This window comes from Crotalus tigris, unplaced genomic scaffold, assembly GCF_016545835.1.
Source record: "Crotalus tigris isolate CLP2741 ecotype Arizona unplaced genomic scaffold, ASM1654583v1 scf7180000020065.321141, whole genome shotgun sequence".
Classification (NCBI taxonomy): Eukaryota; Metazoa; Chordata; class Lepidosauria; order Squamata; family Viperidae; genus Crotalus; species Crotalus tigris.
The window spans coordinates 236052-254286 of record NW_024097843.1 but is presented as its reverse complement, the minus strand read 5'-3'; the positions used below and the strand labels follow the sequence as shown (position 1 = coordinate 254286).

Here is an 18235-nt window from a genome sequence, read left to right as displayed (position 1 = left end):
ACAGGTCTTTCATGAGTGGCAGGGGATACATATTCTCCACACAACCCCCCTTGATGCCACGGAAGTCAACACACAACCTCAAGAAGCCATCTTTCTTCTCCTTGAACAGGATGGGAGCTACTATCTGAGAACGGGCCAACGGACCTCCCAGCTGGTTGTCTCTGCTGGGTTTGCCAGCAGAGCTGCTCTCGGTGTTGTGCTGTTCCCCCCTCCCTTGAATGTCGAGCCCATGGGGCTTGACAGGCGGCTCCCTCTACCAGGGTTCCACCCCACTCCCTGCTCCACCTCCTTTTTCCCTTTCCTGGTCTGATGGCTGGGGACCGACCCCAATTCGTAATTTCCGGTATCCCCCTTCCCACCAAATGGTAGGGCCCAACTTATCCAGCCATGCCCACCCTAGGATCATGGCCTCGGTCATGGAAGGAACCACGATAAAGCGGAGGACCTCCCAATGGGCCCCCATCTCTAATCGGACAGGCTCCGTTATGTGGGTAGCGCCCCCGCCAAAGGGATCCATCCACCTCTTCGAATTTAATAGGGCTGACCAGTTGTTTTACCCCAATCCTGGCCTCCACCACCACAGCTTTACTAATCAGACAGTGGGTGCAGCCAGAATCAATTAGGGCCCTGTAGTCCCCCCGATGGCCTGTTGGATTTGTCAGCACGATGGGGATAGCGAATGGACGTATCAGCTCACTCACCATAGGATCGTCCATCGACTCGTCCTCACTTTCGTACACCACTAGCTGGTGTCTGGTGGCCGTCATTGCCTCCTCCTTCTCCTGAGGTCTCTGCTGGGCGGGTGACCCCCTCTGCTTGATGCACCGCCCTTGATCTCTCTGGTTTCTTCTTGGGTGTGGGTGTGGGTCCACCCTTCCCGAGGGTCGGTGGGATTCCCCATGGAACGGGGACAGGATACTCTGCTGCCCAATGCCCTAGCTGGTTGCACCGGAAACACTTGAACGACGGCCGAGAAGGAGGCCCAGAGGAACCTGTACCCAGAACCTGGGTCCTGCATCCTTCGTCCCTCAGGTTCTCCACACTCCTGCGTGGTACGCCAATCCTCCCCTTTTTTCCGGAACTCTTGCAGCCCTGCATCCACCACCACACGGAACCACTCTTGGAGTCTACTTGGGACCCCCCCGGAAAACACATGCCTGGCCTAAGTCCTGGTCCAGGCCAGCTTGGAACTGGTGGACCAACAGACGTTCTGGCCAGGAGCGCAGCCTACTAGCTGCCCACCTAAAGTCCCAAACATATTGCGTCACAGTCCAGCCTCGCTGCTTCAGCATCAGGATCTCTGCCTCAGCCCGCTGAACCCGTGAGATATCCTCAAACTGGGACCTCAGGGCCTCCAAGAACAAACTGGCATCAGCTAATTCCCTGGAGTGATCAGTGTAAAGGTCAGCCATCCAGTCTGCTGCTTTGCCCTATAATCCTGCCGTTAATGCCACCACCATAGCCCACTTGGATGGGTAGAGGCCGGCGTACTGATCCAGATGATTTATGGCCTGGCTGAGGTACCTTGCAAGCACTCTGGGTTTCCGTCGAATATGGCTGGTAACGGTAGAGGACCTCAGACCAGCCCTGGGCCCCATGAGGCCCCGTAGAGTACTCCCCACGGGTGCAAAGCATTGATTTCCGGATCCCACCACTGGCCAGATCAAAGATTCACATGGCCTAGCCCTCGGTCTAGTGGGCTCTCTGCCAGCATCCATTACCGACCTGTCTTCTCACAGAGGCCGTGAATGGTCCGCCGGTCCTCCCAGACTGGAGTCTCCAACCTGGGAAGCCACCGTGAACCTATGGCTGGCCAAATGGAACCGGGGTCGGCCTGACCTGTATGGCTGTATCTCTGTGCGGGGCCATGAAGCAGTCTCATGGTCTGCTTCCCATCTTGACCACGAGAATGGGTCCTGGAACCCAGCTTCACCGAATCTATCTCTCAGGATGTCCATGGTGGTTTTTCCAGGTGCTGTGGAGTAACTCCAATCCCTGTCATCCTCGTCTGTAAGATGCCTCTCCCTCCACTCCATTGGGGTTCCTGCAACCCCCGGTGTGTGCATGGCCAGCATCTGGGTTTGTGAACGCTAAGCTGTGCCACGACTCCCCCGAAGGCCCTGGGGCCCCTGCATCTTGGGCCTCACTCATTGGAGCTGCTGGCCGTGCCTCCCACACCTTGGGCCTTACCACTGGCTGGGCCTCCTCACCTTCAGCATCAGGCGTTGGTCTGGTGGCCTCAGCTGGCTCACCTTCTTCAGCCACCAGTGTTGCCTCCTGCGTTCCCTCAGCCATTGCCTAGAGAGTAATGGAAAGGGTAACAAAAATAGGAGCAGCACTGACTTTCCTGTCAACGTCCTTACCGGACCCTAGCCTCCTCCAACCTGATAGCAGAACGACAGGCGACTGGCACACAGGAACGTTGCAACAGATGCTTTAATGGTTACAAACAAAATCAGCACTGGGAATGTTTTGCTCCCAGTGCGTTAAATACCTTCCCTCCTGCAACTCCACCCTTCCCCCCACAGTAGGCCAGCATCCGGTGTTTATCCTTAAAGGCAGCCGGATCTCCCTGGCCTGCCTGCCTGTCACTGCTGGCCAGCATTGCTCAGCGGAGCGTCGGAGCTGTCTCTGTCCTGGTAAGTCCTTATCCCCAAGCACCCCATGGTCTGTGCAGCATTGGTGCTGCCTCCTTGCCACTGGTAGCTAGCTGCAGGCTTCCCAGCCGTCCGGTGGCGCCGTGGGCTGCTGTGGATGGTCGCCTGCTCTGTGGAAACCACCCTGGGCCGCCAACTGATCGGAGCCCTGTAGGTCTCCCGGCTGTTTGGCGCTACTGCAGCTGCGCGGAGGCCATCCTGGATGGCCAACTGATCGGCGGCAGCGAGAATGGGCTGACGGACCTCCCAGCTGGTTGTCTCTGCTGGGTTCGCCAGCGGAGCTGCTCTCAGCTTGACATTGAGACTGTTTACACTGTAAAACTTTGCTATGTGTGTGGTTCTACAGAACATCTCTAAAGACCCTGTCCAGAGAGAAAAAACAGGTACAGCAGGATAAGGATATAGAACTATGCAACCAACCAAAGATGAGACATTATTCACCCTGGCAGCAATGAAGAAAAACACGCACAAGTGGCTACCAGACAGTGGGGCAAGCAAGTATGTTGCAGCAAACCCACATGCATTTATTGGTTTAAGACCAACTAACCAGGATTTTGTCAGCCTGGTTAATGGACAACAATCAGCAGTTGAAGGGGAAGGAAACGTCTATGAACTAGGGGTAACATTGAAAAGGTGTTATATGTGCCAGACATAGACCATAATTTCTTAAGTGTTGCATGTCTAGATAGCAAGGGATATGAAGTAATTTTTGCTAGAGGGCAATATACTATCAAGAAAAATATGGGAGGATTTCTGCATGGGGCATTGGACAGAATGGTTTATACATATTAGAACAGAAGGATGTTTGTGCAAGTATTCTGACAAACACACACACACACACACATGATAACTGCATCTCATGCATAGGAGATTGGGTCATGCCAGCTTTAGAGTGCTACAGAAAATGCCAGAAATAGCACAAGGACTGAAACTGAAGAACTGTGATGTATACCTAGATTGTGCCATGTGTAAGGAGTCAAAATCTACGGTTTATCCTGTTAGTAAGAAAAGCTTAAGAAAGACAGTTTTACAGTTAGTACACACTGACTAAATAGTTAGTTAGTATTTTATAGTTAGTACACGCTGACTAAATAGGTCCTATGGCACTATCTATTGGAGGAGCAAGGTATGCTCTGGTAACTGTAGATGATTATACCAGAAATGGATTTTGTTATTTACTCAAACACAAAACAGAGGTATTGCAACAATTTAAACAATGGGTGACATTTGTGGAATGCAGATATGGTGGTAAAGTATGCCAGCTGCACACAGACAGGGGAGTAGAACTTATGTCTGACAATTTTCAATGTTGGCTTAGGAGTCTAGGTATTAGACACAGACAATCCCATATATACCACCTGAAAACGGAGTAGCTGAAAGGAGGAATGGCATTTTATAGACAATGAAGAACTCACTACTTGCAGATGCAAGTATGAGTAGAAGGTACTGGGGAGAAGCCATAAAAACAGCTATTTAATAAATAGATTATGAAGTTCTGCTGTGAATGAAACTCCATATTTTTTGTTATATGGTAAGAAACCCTCATTGGCTCAACTAAGAAGATTTGGTAGTTATGCCTGAGTATATAATCCTAAGAACACTAGAAAGAAAGAACAGGAAACGACCAGAAAACTGAGGTTTATAGGATATGAGCCAGGATCCAAGGGATATAGGTTTATTGATGGAACTCAGAAAGTTCACATTCTCCCCGCTTTGCAGAACATAGTAATTGGGAAGGATACATGCCAACACAGAGGTGTTTATTCCATCACATAGTAATAGATCTCAGGGAGAAGAAGACCCATCATCAGAGAAAATGGGTAGCAAGTGACAAACTGTAAAAATAAAGGAGGAGAGACCTGACATGAAAAGTGAAGACACAGAAGCACAGGAACAGGTGTTACCAAGGTCAGAACAAATTAATAAAGGAGTACCTCCTGATAGATACAAGGCAAGTGAGGTTAGAGTATGTAGTGTGCATTACAAATCTCGCAATTACCAAGAAATGATGTCTTTACCAAAAAGAGAACGAGAAAAATGGAAAGAAGCCATGGATAGGGAAATGGAATCTATGGATGTGCATCAAGTGTTCTCGCCCATGAGATTACCAGAAGGAAAAACGGCCATGGGATGTAAGTGGGTATATAAAAAGATGTTACAAAATAATGAACTGCAGTACAAGGCAAGACTGGTAGCACAGGGATTCACGCAAAGAAAAATGTTCATTATGATGAGGTGTTTGCACCAACAGTTAAGAGTGAAACAATAAGGCTAGCATTAGCTTTAGCAGCTGCATGTGATTATGTCATGTACCATTATGATATCTCCACTACATATTTAGACATTGAATTGGAAGAGGAGACATATATGACACAAGCTCCAGGCTATGAAACTAAGCAACCTGAATACGTATACAAATTGAAGAAAGCCATCTATGAGGTAAAACAGTCAGCTAGGAACTGGAATTACTGCCTAGTTGTTGCTCTAAAGAAATTAGGATTTAAAAGCAGTAAAGCAGATCCCTGTTTATACACTGGGCTATACGAGGGTGCAGAATGCTTGCTGTTGACCTATGTAGATGATATATGTGTAGTTACAATACATCATTCATAGGCCCACTCTTTTGCCAGTCAACTGGAAAAGACATTTAAATTAAAAAGCCTAGGAGAAATAAAGTACTACCTGGGTGTAGATATACAGAAACTAAAAAAATGGAGGATTTATAATAAGCAAAAAAAAAAAAAGATAGAACAGCTATTGGAGAAGCATGAGATGCTTGAATGTAACAAAGTAATTACTCCCATGGTTTTAGGATTCCAGAATTATATGGAGATGAAAAATGACACAGAATATGCTAAAGAGAAATATCAATCAGTGATCAGTAGTTCATTATATTTATCCCAGTGGACACGGACTGATATAACAAATGCAGTTAGCATTTTGAGTAGACACATGTCAGCACCAAAAGAACAACACTGGATAGGGATAAAAAGGGTAGAAGGAACTGTCAGAACCCATTTTCCCCTGGGGGGGATCTATCTCATTTCTTTCCTAATTCATTTCTTCCTGAGGATTCTGCCATTCTCCCAAGGGGGAGGGGGAAGGCTCTGTGTTCTGCTTTGCTGCAATGTATCCTTTCCGCTGTTCCTATATATACTCTTTGAACTGTCTCTCCCTTGATATTATCTTGGGATGAGAAAGGAATGTGCCTCCGGCCATTTGGCTTATCTCACTAGGGAAGGTGCAAAGACCCAACAACATCTTTACAAGCATGGGAAAAGATCCTGTTATCAGCTCCTTTCCCACAGCGGGCTTAACACCTGGGGATTGGCCCATTCAAACTGACCAGATGATCTATTGGGGTGGAGTTATGCTTGGGACTCTTAACCTATTGATCTGAGCAGGAAACCCTCAAATCCTGCCTATCATGGCCACTATCAGCTTCTCCTAATAAAAGTTCCTTTTGGAAAGAAACTGTTTCAAGTGTCCTGCTTTCTTGGGATGAGGTTTGGAGTGGGCCCTGACATTAGGCAGGATGAGCAGTAAAAGTCAACCTGGAAGGAAGACTCTTGCCGGTGGGCTAAGCAAACAATGTCCGATATCAGAACGGAAAGGGAAGAACCTGCCATGGGAGGAGAGCTCTCCCACGAAGCAGAGCCCAGCCTATACAGTTCTCAATCATCAAGCTCGTCAGACGAAGTAGTGGTCGTGGAACATCGCCATTGCCACAAGCCCAGGTGGCCAATGGATGTCGGGAAGAAGGAGGACTGGGAGAAGACATCCAGGAAAGTGATGTTCAGACACAGCAGTCACCAACCAGGCTGGAAAGTCAAGATGGAGAGGTCGCTTCGCCTTAGTGAAGACGAGGATGACCGACCGCCCCGTTCCAGCTGGTTCCTGGAGCAAGCCATCAACATGTTGATAGTCACCTTTTATTCCATGAAGGAGGAGAAAGCCAACCCATGCCAGGGAACTGCCAACCCAGGTTCAGCCAAAGGAACAGATGACCAGCAGTCCCAGGCCCTTCCACCAGCGCAGTTGTTACAGCCACTGCCACCCCCTGATGAGCTGCTCTGGCTGATGGAAATGGCCATCAACACAGGTGGAAGAAGAGGCATCCATCCATCCAAAAGTTCCCACTGCTAGGAGTGAAGTATTGCAGGGAGCCGCACCACTGGGGGTTTTCCTGACTCAAGTGTTGAACTATATGGAGGAATATGGCTGTGATATACCCAGTGATCGTGGCCAAATACGGATTGTGCAAGCAGCCCTGGATGGCACCGCATCAGACTGGATGGTGGATCTCCATGATGCCAATTCCCCAGAACTGCAGAATTTCAATTCATGGCAGCCCTCAAACACAGATTTGAAGACCCCTTGGCTGATTGAAAAACGTGGGAGCACATCAAAACTGTCAGGCAATGGTGACGACCCATAGCGGAATATACCCAAGAATTCTGAGCCCTAGCCAGCAAGCTGAATTGGCTGGAAGATATCTTGATTGGGCATTTCAAAGATGGCCTGAACTATGACCTGTATGATGCCTGCATCCCTTGAGGAGACCCAGACCGGCCCCAAGACTGGTACTTCCTAGCTGAGGAAGCAGAGATTGATAGAGCCGGAAGACAATGACACAGAGGGAGATCTTGGGGGAAATTGCCAGCGGAGCCACCTTGAGAACCAACGAAGCAATCACCAACCACCCTGAGGGCAACAGGATGTTTCAAATGTAGAAAGGAAGGGCACCACGCCACCAAGTGCCGCTTGCAGACCCCCGGCTGGAAGCCTGACCAAGTCCCAGCCAGGAAGTCTGGGAAGACCCCAATGAAACCAAAGGAAACGGCCATGAAAAGACTGGAGGTCATCAAGTTCCCAACCCCATCAAAACAGGGGAAGGGAACTCTGACACCACCGGGAGAGCCACCCAACTCGTCAGACGACAACTCGGAAGATGAACCTCTGGTAAGTGGACCCATAGCGCCCCTCACCAGGACTGTAGAACTGTTTAGTCTCGGAATGCCCAAGAGGGTTGCACTCAGAGCACTAATAGACTCCAGCTGCACCTGTTGCCTCATAAGCCCAACTTTAGTAGGGAATTTAGGAATTCCAGTGAGGAGGCTGAAGAAACCAATCTCATTTGGTCAATTAGATGGGTCCATTGCAGGGGGACACTGGCTACTCTCGCCACATTATCTGTCCAACTCACCATAGGGGATTGGGTAGAGACTATAATGTTTGTAGTGACCCCTGGCATGGAATGCCCCCTTATCCTGGACATGGCATGGCTAACCAAGTGGAACTGTGGATGGACTGGATGATGGGAGAGCTCAGATTCCCAGACGGAGAGGCAGTAAGAACCCTGACTCACCCCAAAATGGGGGAAGCCCCTCCAAAAGCACAGTGGCTGTGGGGGACAGAGAGTTACAAGAGGAATACTGGGACCTAGCTGAAATATTCAGTGAGGAGAACTCTGACTAAATGCCCCCCACCGACCCATGGACTGTTCCATTGAGATCCTCCCAGGGTGAAATTATCCAAGCTAAAACTATATCCCATGAGCCCATGGGAGCTAGAGGAGATGCAAAAGTTCATAGACAAAAACCTGGAAAGGGGTTTCATCCAGCTGGCAAAGCCCAAGACCGCAGCCCTCGTGTTATTTTGAGAAAAGAAAGATGGGACTCTTCGCCTCTGCGTAGACTATAGCTCTCTGAACGCAGTGAGCGAGAGTAACCTATATCCCCTTCCTCTAATGAAGGACATGCTAGCACACCTATCGAAAGGAAAAATCTTTTCAAATCTGGACTTGAGGGAGGCGTATTACAGGATTAGAATTAAAGAGGGAGATGAGCGGAAAACTACTTTCAACTGCCCCTTAGGGTGTTACCAGTTCAGGGTTCTACACTTCGACCTTCAAGGGGCACCCGCAGTGTTCATGCAATTAATAAATGACGTGCTCTTACAACCTGCTTGCTCACTTCAACTGTTTGAATATAACTGACTATCTTGTATTCTGTATGATCCCTGAATATTGTTGTTTCATATTGTATATTAAACCACAGTTCTTTTAATAAATCACTGTCAGATGTTTATGGTCCTATGTTATCCCAAGAAGAAAATAAGCAAAAGGCTGCAATAATTTATAATTTTAAACAACATATGTTGCAAGTTGTCATTTTGACTGCACCTGGTATGTAGCTAAAGGGGAAACTTTATCTGCTTGTTAATAGCTGCTGTTTGTTTTGCTTGTTGCCTGTTGCCAGCAAGAATTGCGGTTCCTCATGCTAATGAGTGAATGAACCACACGTGCTAACGGATGCCAGAGAGAAAGAAAGCGGCTCTGTCAACTTGCACAGTATCCAGCCACACTTTTCATGTTTCGTAAGGGATTGTGAGGAGGTTGGAAATGAGGAGTAGGAGCAATTCTGGAGTCCGCCTCGATGGCTACGCTCGGCTTGTTCAACAGACAATTTTGAATCATCAGGTGAGTACAGTACATTACTGATTATAATCTGGTACATCTCTCTAGATATGTTGTCTCTATAAATAAATCTACTGTGTCAGATATATGGGGTTATTTAGAATTGGTTTTTTCCCTATTGTATGGCAATAGCAATAGCCAATGAGAACATCATTCTTGTGGAAAAATAAAGCCTTAAAAAAATAAAGGGCTTTTACGAAATTCCATGGGTGAAAGAGAGATCTTTATTTTTACTTTATTCTTCTTTATTCTATGTTATTCTATTTCTTTCCCACTTTATCATGGCATTTTATTAGAATAAGGGGAAAAAAGAGTTCACTTGAACTCATCTAATTCTCTATCATTATGTCTTTGCTCTTAATCAGGGCTTCTGGGATTTTTTTTAACTAAAGGATTCTTCAGCCTGATAAAAGTTCCAACTCCCCTATTTTTAAAGAAATCTTAACCTTTGGTTTTATATGGATAGGTGTTTGTGAATAAGTGCCAATAATACTACAAGAAACACTGATCTTTGGTTAAAATCAGAAGCTTTGTAAATTTCTGAATAATTCTACTAATCTGTTCCAAAAAATTTTGAGGCAGCTGAAAAAGCTTTAAATGGTTTAGAGTGAAAAGGCATGTTCCTAAAAATAAAATATGGCATATGGTCTCTACTTGTGTGGTTGCATCTTAGACAGCTGTGATCTTTCTGAAGTCTGTAGTTATGCAGATATTTGTTCTTTTAGCTTCCCCTTCCAACTAGGCTTGTCTTCTCCTTGCTCCTATCATTTTTGCTCATCTGACAATAATAAAATGTGTGGTGTTCCTGGAAGAATGTCCTACTCCCTCCCCAGGCTTCTCTCTGGTTTTCCTATACAAGTGTCCAGGAATCATTTACGAGCAACTGCCTCATCCATAAGTATTTCTCTCACATGATGCTTTCATAGAATGGAAATCTGATAGCTGTAATAGCATAATTAAGAAAAGTTACAAACTAAAGGCCTTTTTAAAGACTTGCTATAAATACGCTTATAGAATATAACATTTCCATTAAGAAATAGCTAAGTAAGTTGCTGAGTGCTCTGTCTAGTAAGAATTTCACAGGTTAAACTTCATTCCTGTTGATTCTGGTGGTCAGATTATGAGTGCTATTGCTTATTTATGTATCCAAAGCAGCAACAAAAATACATTAGAAGGGAGTATTAGATTTGAGGAAACCTATTTTTAGAATTCCAGCCTTCCTAAATACCTAAAAGGACTGAGGTATCAAGTTAATATTTACTGAGCATTCTTAATAGCTATAGAATGTCAAACTACATTGAGATGTGGTTTAAATAAAAAAGTGGGAGAATGGAATAGTTGCAATGTTTTGTGACAATTTCACTTCTGTTAGTATAACTGTTAGCATTACTTTTGTTTTTTGTTTTGCTTATTTTTACTTCTATGTCATTATTTTCTACATTGTCTTCAGCAAATACCTGTACCTTCTCATACATAAATACATGCATGATATGTACACTTTAAATATAGTATATATTTATGATAGAAGAGGTCCTTAAAATAGATCTAATTCCAATGAATCTGATATAGTGTGTGTGTGTGTGTGTGTGTGTGTGTGTGTGTGTGTGTGTAGGAGTGAAGGCTCGTTCTCTGAGCTTGTGGGTTAGTTTCTGAACGTTTCGTTACCAGGCTAGGTAACATCTTCAGCAGAATTTAGAGAATGTCAGTGTCAGTGTTCTTCTGTTTATAAGGGTTTCAGGTGTGGATGTGTCAAGAGAGGGTCTGTGATGAGTCCTGTGATGGGCCAGGTGTGAGTCATCATTGAGTCTTGTGATGGGTCTTGTAATGGGGAGGTTACATCAGGTCATGGTCTTTGGGAGATGAATTGCAGGTGGGAGGGTGGCTTGCATGGGTTGGTTGATGGTCCTGCTTAGCAGTTGATTCGGATTCTGAAGGTTCATAGGCTGGTTGTAGGTCAATGTGTCTGTTGATGGAATTGCTTATGGAGTGCCAGGCTTTGATGAATTCACAAGTGTGGCAGGTGGTAGTGTGGCTGATGATTTTTGTGTTGCTCCAATTGAACTGGTGCAGTTTGGTGTCAGTGTGGATAGAGATTAAGGATTTGGGATTGTGTCATTTGCCTATCAGCCAGTGTTCATGGATCCTGGGTTTTAATTGATGTGATGTTTGTCCCACGTAGAATTGGTTGCAATGGTTACAGTTTATGTAGTAGGTTACATTGTAGGTTATATTGTTTTTTTCCTCCTTCTGTATCTTGTCTTTGTTTCTGGATAATTCCTGGCGGAATGTGGCTGTGGGTTCGTGGGCTATTGCTATTCCTAGAGTTTGGCGAATTCTAGCTGTCATTTTTGTGTATGGTAGGGTTAGTTTTTGTGTGGTGGTTGGCTTTGTGGTGAGTTGTGGTTTGGGTGCTGTGTGTCGGAATATGAAGTTATTTGAATAGCCATTATGGAGAAAGATGTTGAACAGTTGTTTCTCTTCTGCTTTTCTTAATGTTGTGGTGCTGCAATGTGTCCTGGCCTTTATGAAGAGACTCTGGACACAGCTTCTTTTGTGTGCAGTGGGGTGGCTGTGAAGCTGAGGATCTGGTCCGTGCGCATAGGTTTGTGGTAGACACGGGTTTCCAGTTCTCTGTTGACCAGTTTCCTTATATTGATGTCAAGGGATGGGAGTTGCTGGTTTTGGCTTCACGTGTGAATTTGATCCCAGGTAATATGTTACTAAATAGCTGGTGTGTTTCTTCAATTTGGGAGTGTTTGATAATGATGAAGGTGTCATCGATGTAGTGTGTCTAGAATTTTGGTTGGATAGTGGGTAGAGTCATTGCATGACTGCTTCTGCTATTAGGCCTGATGTGGGTGATCCCATCAGGGTGCCTTGTACTTGCTTGTAGATTTTCCCATTGAACTTGAAGTATGTGTTGTGGCATAGATCCAGGAGATTCATGATGGCTTCTGTGGACATGGAATGTTCTGTAGCGGCATCATCTTTGTGGGTATAGTTTTTAGTGAGTAGGTGGTGTATGATTTGTTTAGCCAGGTCGATGTCAATTGAGGTGAAGAGAACGGTGATGTCAAAGGAGACCAAAATTTCTTCCTTGTTGATCTTGATATGTTTGATGCATTGGAGAAATTGTTCTGGGGAGTTTATTGAGTGGGCTGAGTCATTGACCAGATGTCTGAGTTTCCTCTGCAGGGTTTTGTTAGTTTGTATGTCGGTGTTCCAGGCAGAGACACAATTGGGGATCCCGTTCTTGTATATACAAGACTCAATGATGACTTACACCTGGCCCATCACAAGACTCACAGAACCCTCACTTGATATACCCACAAGTGAAGCCCTTATAAACAGAAGAACGCTGACACTGACATCCCCTAAACTCCACTGAAGATGTTACCTAGCCTGGTAATGAAACATTCAGAAACCAACCCACAAGCTCGGAAAACGAACCTTCACCCTCATCCTACACACACACACACACACACACACACACACACACACACACACACAAACAAACAAACACATATCAGACTCATTGGAATTAGATCTATTTTAAGAACCTCTTCAATTATAAATATATACTATATTTAAAGTGTACATATCATGCACATATGTATGATCAGAAGGTATAGGTATTTGCTCAAGACAATGTAGAAAATAATGTTTTGTGATAATTTCACTTCTGTTACAGAGCTACAGATATTCACCTAGACAGACACACACACACTCTGTATGTGTGTGTGTACATATATATGTAATCCTCGAGTTAAGACCACTCACTTAGCACTCTTTTGAAATTACATGATCAGTGCCCTCTAGTGTTTATGAGCAAATCCCAAAATTATGACTATTGCAGCACCACAGCAGTCGTTTGCCCTTACAAGAAACTGACTGCAGAGGCTCTGCAATATTCTCTCTATTTCTCTTCCTGCTCCCCACAACTGCTTCCCCCTCCCTTCCTGCCACACTGGACTCACTTACCTTGAAAAATCTGTCTCTTCTGTGCCATGGTTTCTTTCTCTTTGAGGGAGAGGAGATTCAGCTTGGACTGGCTGTGTTTGAAAGCGCTTTATATGCGCTGAAAGCCTTTTTTATCCCAACAGAGATCTGGCAGAGACTGCAAGCTCTGTGTGTCTGGAATGGGTCACTTGAGAAATGGAGCGCTCCTTTCCATGCAGTCACACAGGGTGCTTCAAAAGGCAGGGAATCCCTACGTTTTGAATAGCCGCACCAGAGCACAAACACTCAACAATCCACAATGCCAAATTCTAACCCCGACCCCATCCTAGGGCATCCACAATGCCAAATCCTAATCCACACCCCAGGGCAACCACATTCCTTCACTAACCACCTTTCCAGCTCTGTTCTCCATGTGCAGGACAACAAAAGTAGTTTGTGAGACTAAAAAAAGAGATCACCTTCCAACATCTCACGAAAAAAAAAAAATCTCGCAATGTTGGGAGGTCTGATTGAACTTTTTTTTTACTGGTAGTCCCACAGGCTTCTTTTGTTGCCCTGCACGCAGTGGCGGAGAATGGAGCTGGAAAGGAGGTTAGTGAAGGGAGGCTTTGGGGAAGCGAGGGGAGATGGGGAAGGGTCTGCTCTGTCTGCCGCTGCCTCTGCCAGCTTCAGGGCTCGGAGGCTTGTTTTCGCAGAAAAAGCCATTTCTCAAGCCCCTTTCTGACAAAAACAAGCCTCTGGAGCAAGCTGGCCTTACTGAGAGCAATTCTGCGAAAACAAGCCTCTGGAGTGAGTGCACCTCCCTCTGTAGCTCCGGAAAAAGCCATTTCTCAAGCCCCTTCCTGGTGAAAACAAGCTTCCGGAGCAAGCACGCCTCACTCTTATTGAGAGCAATCCTGCAAGGAGGCTTGTTTTCACCAGGAAGGGGCTTGAGAAATGGCTTTTTCCAATGAAAACGGAGCCACAAAGTGAGGTTCTCCGTTTCTAAGCGTGCATTTGCATGCAGATGGAGCTTCCCGTTTTCCTAAGGTCTCCGTCCTGGTGAAAATTGTTCTGGCAGTAATGGAAAGGAGTTGGGGGCTGGAGCTAACACTGCAAGAGTTCAGACTCCCATTCTCTGCAAAAGAGGTTCAGTGCTTGAACTCGTGTGATATTATAGGCACACAGGAGCTTCCATCGACTCTCCTCTCCTTCAAAGGCAGAAACCGTGACAGAGAGGAGACAGATCTTTGGAAGATAAGTGAATCCAGCGCAGCAGGAAGGGAGGAGTAAGCATGAAGTATCTTAGTGGGTAGGAAGGCCTTGGGGGGGGCTATTCCATCACTAGACCCCCCATGGCCTTCCCTACCCTGAGATACCTCATGTGCACTTAACAAACTGCATGCGTCTTAAAGAGCAGGAGAGTGATCTCGTTTGAAGTACTAGATTCACTCTATGAGTTTTCGAGTTACAAGTGGAATGGGCAGGCTCCATCACACTTATAACTTGAGGACTACCTGTTTATTTGTATATATACATGAATATATATATATATATATATATATATATATATATATATATATATATATATATATAGGTCTTTGGTTGTTCGGGTTTTCTCCCGCGTAAAATTGGAAGTGTCTTGGCAACGTTTCGACGAAGTCACATTCGTCATCTTCAGGCTGGTGTTTTTAGCTTCTTGCTTTGAGCAGCAATGTGTGGTTTTAGCTGTTTCTTCCTTTTAACTGCCAGTGAGGGTATGAACTGATTGGATGGGAGCTTGGCTGTGTTCTGATTGGGTGGAGGTGTGTTCTGAATGGTTAGGGGCTTGGCTGTGCTCTGATTGGCTGGGGGAGTGTTCTGTTTGGTTGTGCTCAGGTTAGTCTGAGTTGCAGAGGGGTTTAAGATTTTGGGGTTAGGGAGTCGTTTGTCATAAGGGCAGGTTTCCAAATGGCTGGTAGGCGGGAGGTATCATCTCGCTTGTTCATGCTGTGTGGGCGTTTTTCTATCTCGATGGGCTTCTCTGATTATTCTGTTATTAAAATGTTCACTTTTGGCAATGGTTCTGGTATTTTTAAAGTCATTTCATGTCCTGTGGCTTTAAGGTGTTTGACCAGGGAGATGTTGGTTCCTCTTTTTTGACTGAGTTCTTATGTTCTTCAATGCGTGCACTTATTCTTCTGTTGGTTTGTCCGATGTATGTGGTGGGACAAGTGGTGCATGGGATTTCGTATACTCCTTGATTTTCTAATTCAATTTTATCTTTGGGGTTTCTAAGGATGGTGGATATTTTTCTGTTTGTGCAGAATGCTGTTTTGATGTTGTGTTTATGGAGGATCTTACTGATTCTGTCTGTGGTGCCTTTTATGTATGGGAGGAGGGCTTTGCCGTTTTCTTGTTCTTTGTCTTGGATTTTAGTGGGGGTTTCTTTTTGGATTAGGTTTGTAATCTTATTTCTATGGAATCCATTGGATGTTAGTACATTGGTGAGAGTGTGTAGTTCGGGTTTTAGGTGTTGTTCGTCAGCTAAGCGTTTTGTTCTGGAGATGAGTGTCTTGGCTACAGAGTTGATCTGTGCTGGGTGGTGGTGTGAGAGAGCGTGCAGATAGCGGTTTGTGTGTGTTTTCTTCTGGTAGATGGTGTGTCCTAGGGAGCCATTGGATTTCTTGTAGACTAAGACATCCAGGAAGGGAAGTTGGTTGTTAGCTTCTGTTTCCATGGTGAACTGTATTTTGGGGTGTAGGCTGTTGAGGTGTGTGAGGAAGTTGTCCAGTTTTTCTTTCCCATGTGGCCAGATTATGAAGGTGTCGTCTACGTATCTGAGCCAGAGTTTGGGTTTGTGATCCGATTTTTCTAGAGCTTGGGTTTCAAAGTGTTCCATGTAGAGGTTGCAATGACAGGTGAGAGGGGTGATCCCATGGGTGCTCCTTCTGTTTGTTTGTATTTTTGTCCATTATAGATGAAGTATGTGTTGGATAGGCAGTGGTTGGTCAGATCTAAGATGTGTTTGGGGGGTTATATTTGTTTTGAATAGCTGTCAAGGCTTCTTTGATAGGCACTTGGGTGAAGAGGGATATGACATCGAAGCTCACGAGTAGGTCGCTGGGCTGTAAGTTTTGTTTCTTTATGATCTCTATAAACTGGAATGAGTTTTTTTACGTGTGAGGTGATGGATTCTGCATAGGGCACACCAACAAAGAATAAGTGCACGCATTGAAGAACATAAGAACTCAGTCAAAAAAGAGGAACCAACATCTTCCCTGGTCCAACACCTTAAAGCCACAGGACACGAAATTGACTTTAAAAATACCAGAACCATTGCCAAAAGTGAACATTTTAATAACAGAATAATCAGAGAAGCCATCGAGATAGAAAAACGCCCACACAGCATGAACAAGCGAGATGATACCTCCCGCCTACCAGCCATTTGGAAACCTGCCCTTATTGACAAACGACTCCCTAACCCCAAAATCTTAAACCCCTCTGCAACTCAGACTAACCTGAGCACAACCAAACAGAACACTCCCCCAGCCAATCAGAGCACAGCCAAGCCCCTAACCATTCAGAACACACCTCCACCCAATCAGAACACAGCCAAGCTCCCATCCAATCATTTCATACCCTCACTGGCAGTTAAAAGGAAGAAACAGCTAAAACCACACATTGCTGCTCAAAGCAAGAAGCTAAAAACACCAGCCTGAAGATGACGAATGTGACTTCGTCGAAACGTTGCCAAGACACTTCCAATTTTACGCGGGAGAAAACCCGAACAACCAAAGACCTATATACAAATACCCGCGAAAACCTCAGAAAACATATATATATATATATATATATATATATATATATATATATATATATATATATATATATATATATATAAAACATTAAAAATAAAAGTGTGATTCCTGGGTATATTCATCTTCCAAATAACCAAAAAACACATGAGCACCAGGAATATTATAAAACTATAAAAGTTTAATACGATAAATCACCTGGCTTTCGCCAACATCGTCAGGGTACAATATCAGTCGATGGGAGAGTTTATTTATAGGTAAAGGGCTGCTTTACCTATAAATTGGGACCGGTGACGAGATCTATGAGCCGGGTGCAAGCAGTGCTTTACCTATAAATAAACTCTCCCATCGACTGATATTGTACCCTGATGGCACAATAAAAAATCTGTCATATTATTGTTGGGTGAAACCTTAGAATAAATACAATATGTAAGAGAAAGAAGTGCTATTATAACAAACAGGCCTTCCCAGAAGTTCCAAAACTGACTGATGCTTAGGACAGTGATAATAAGAAACTGTAAAACTACTAATACTTGAAAAACCATTATTACTTTAAATAGCAGAAAGCAGCAGTATTTATTTATTTGATTTGTGTGCCACCCTTCTCATCTAGAGGCAACTATTGAGATGCCATTGATTGTGCTTGTTGATTAACTTTTGCAGAGTTCTGTCAGGGATAGTGAAACTTCCTGTTTTTGATCTCTTGGTGGCTTTTGGTACCATTGACTATGGTATCCTTCTGGAATGGGATTAGAAGTGGGAGGCAGGGTATACTAAGGGTTCATCTATTTTCTTTGCATTCAGGCCCAGTTGGGGTTGACGAGGTAGGGGAGTTGGAGGCTTCTCCTGTTTTGGGTGCCTCAAGGCTCAGTACCCTTGCCTGTCCTGTTTAGCATCTTCATGAGACCGCTTGGTGATGTCATATATTATTGTGAGGTCCAGTATCATCACTATGTTGATAATACCCAGCTATATAGCTTGGCGACTGATCAATTAGGTGATGCTGGAAAGATCTTGTCTCAATATCTAAAGGCTGTATGAGTCTGGGTGAGAAAGAACAAACATAGATCAACTCTGACAAGATTGAGCAGCTATGGATATTTCAACTCTCTAAGCTTAGAGTATTTCCTTCTTTCCTCCTGAATGGGATTGCATTCCCTTTTCAGGACTGGTAGTCAATTTGGGGTCCTTCTTTGACTCACAGCTCCTGCTTGAACTGAAGATAATAGCTGTGATCGGGATGTCTTTTGCCCAAATTCATCTCATGTGCCAGTAGTGCCATACATAGATAGGGAAACCCTTTATGTCAGTCATGCTTTGATCACTTCCCAATTGGACTATTTTGTTGCAGTGTGGTATCTATA

The 18235-nt window shown here is 44.8% G+C and overlaps 1 protein-coding gene across 10 annotated transcripts in view; it reads left to right on the top strand.

Annotated features, from left to right (window-relative positions):
* Window positions 1-18235, top strand: part of LOC120318111 (phosphorylase b kinase regulatory subunit alpha, liver isoform-like) — a 175501-nt gene that overhangs the window by 9882 nt on the left and 147384 nt on the right. For all 10 annotated transcript variants that reach the window (XR_005559414.1, XR_005559416.1, XR_005559413.1 and 7 more), the window contains exon 2: window positions 8918-9138. Coding sequence is in view for 6 of the 10 variants with exons in the window: in XM_039365391.1 (XP_039221325.1) it covers window positions 9061-9138 (78 nt within the window). In the remaining 4 variants the exon portion in view is untranslated. The remainder of the gene's footprint in view (window positions 1-8917; window positions 9139-18235) is intronic.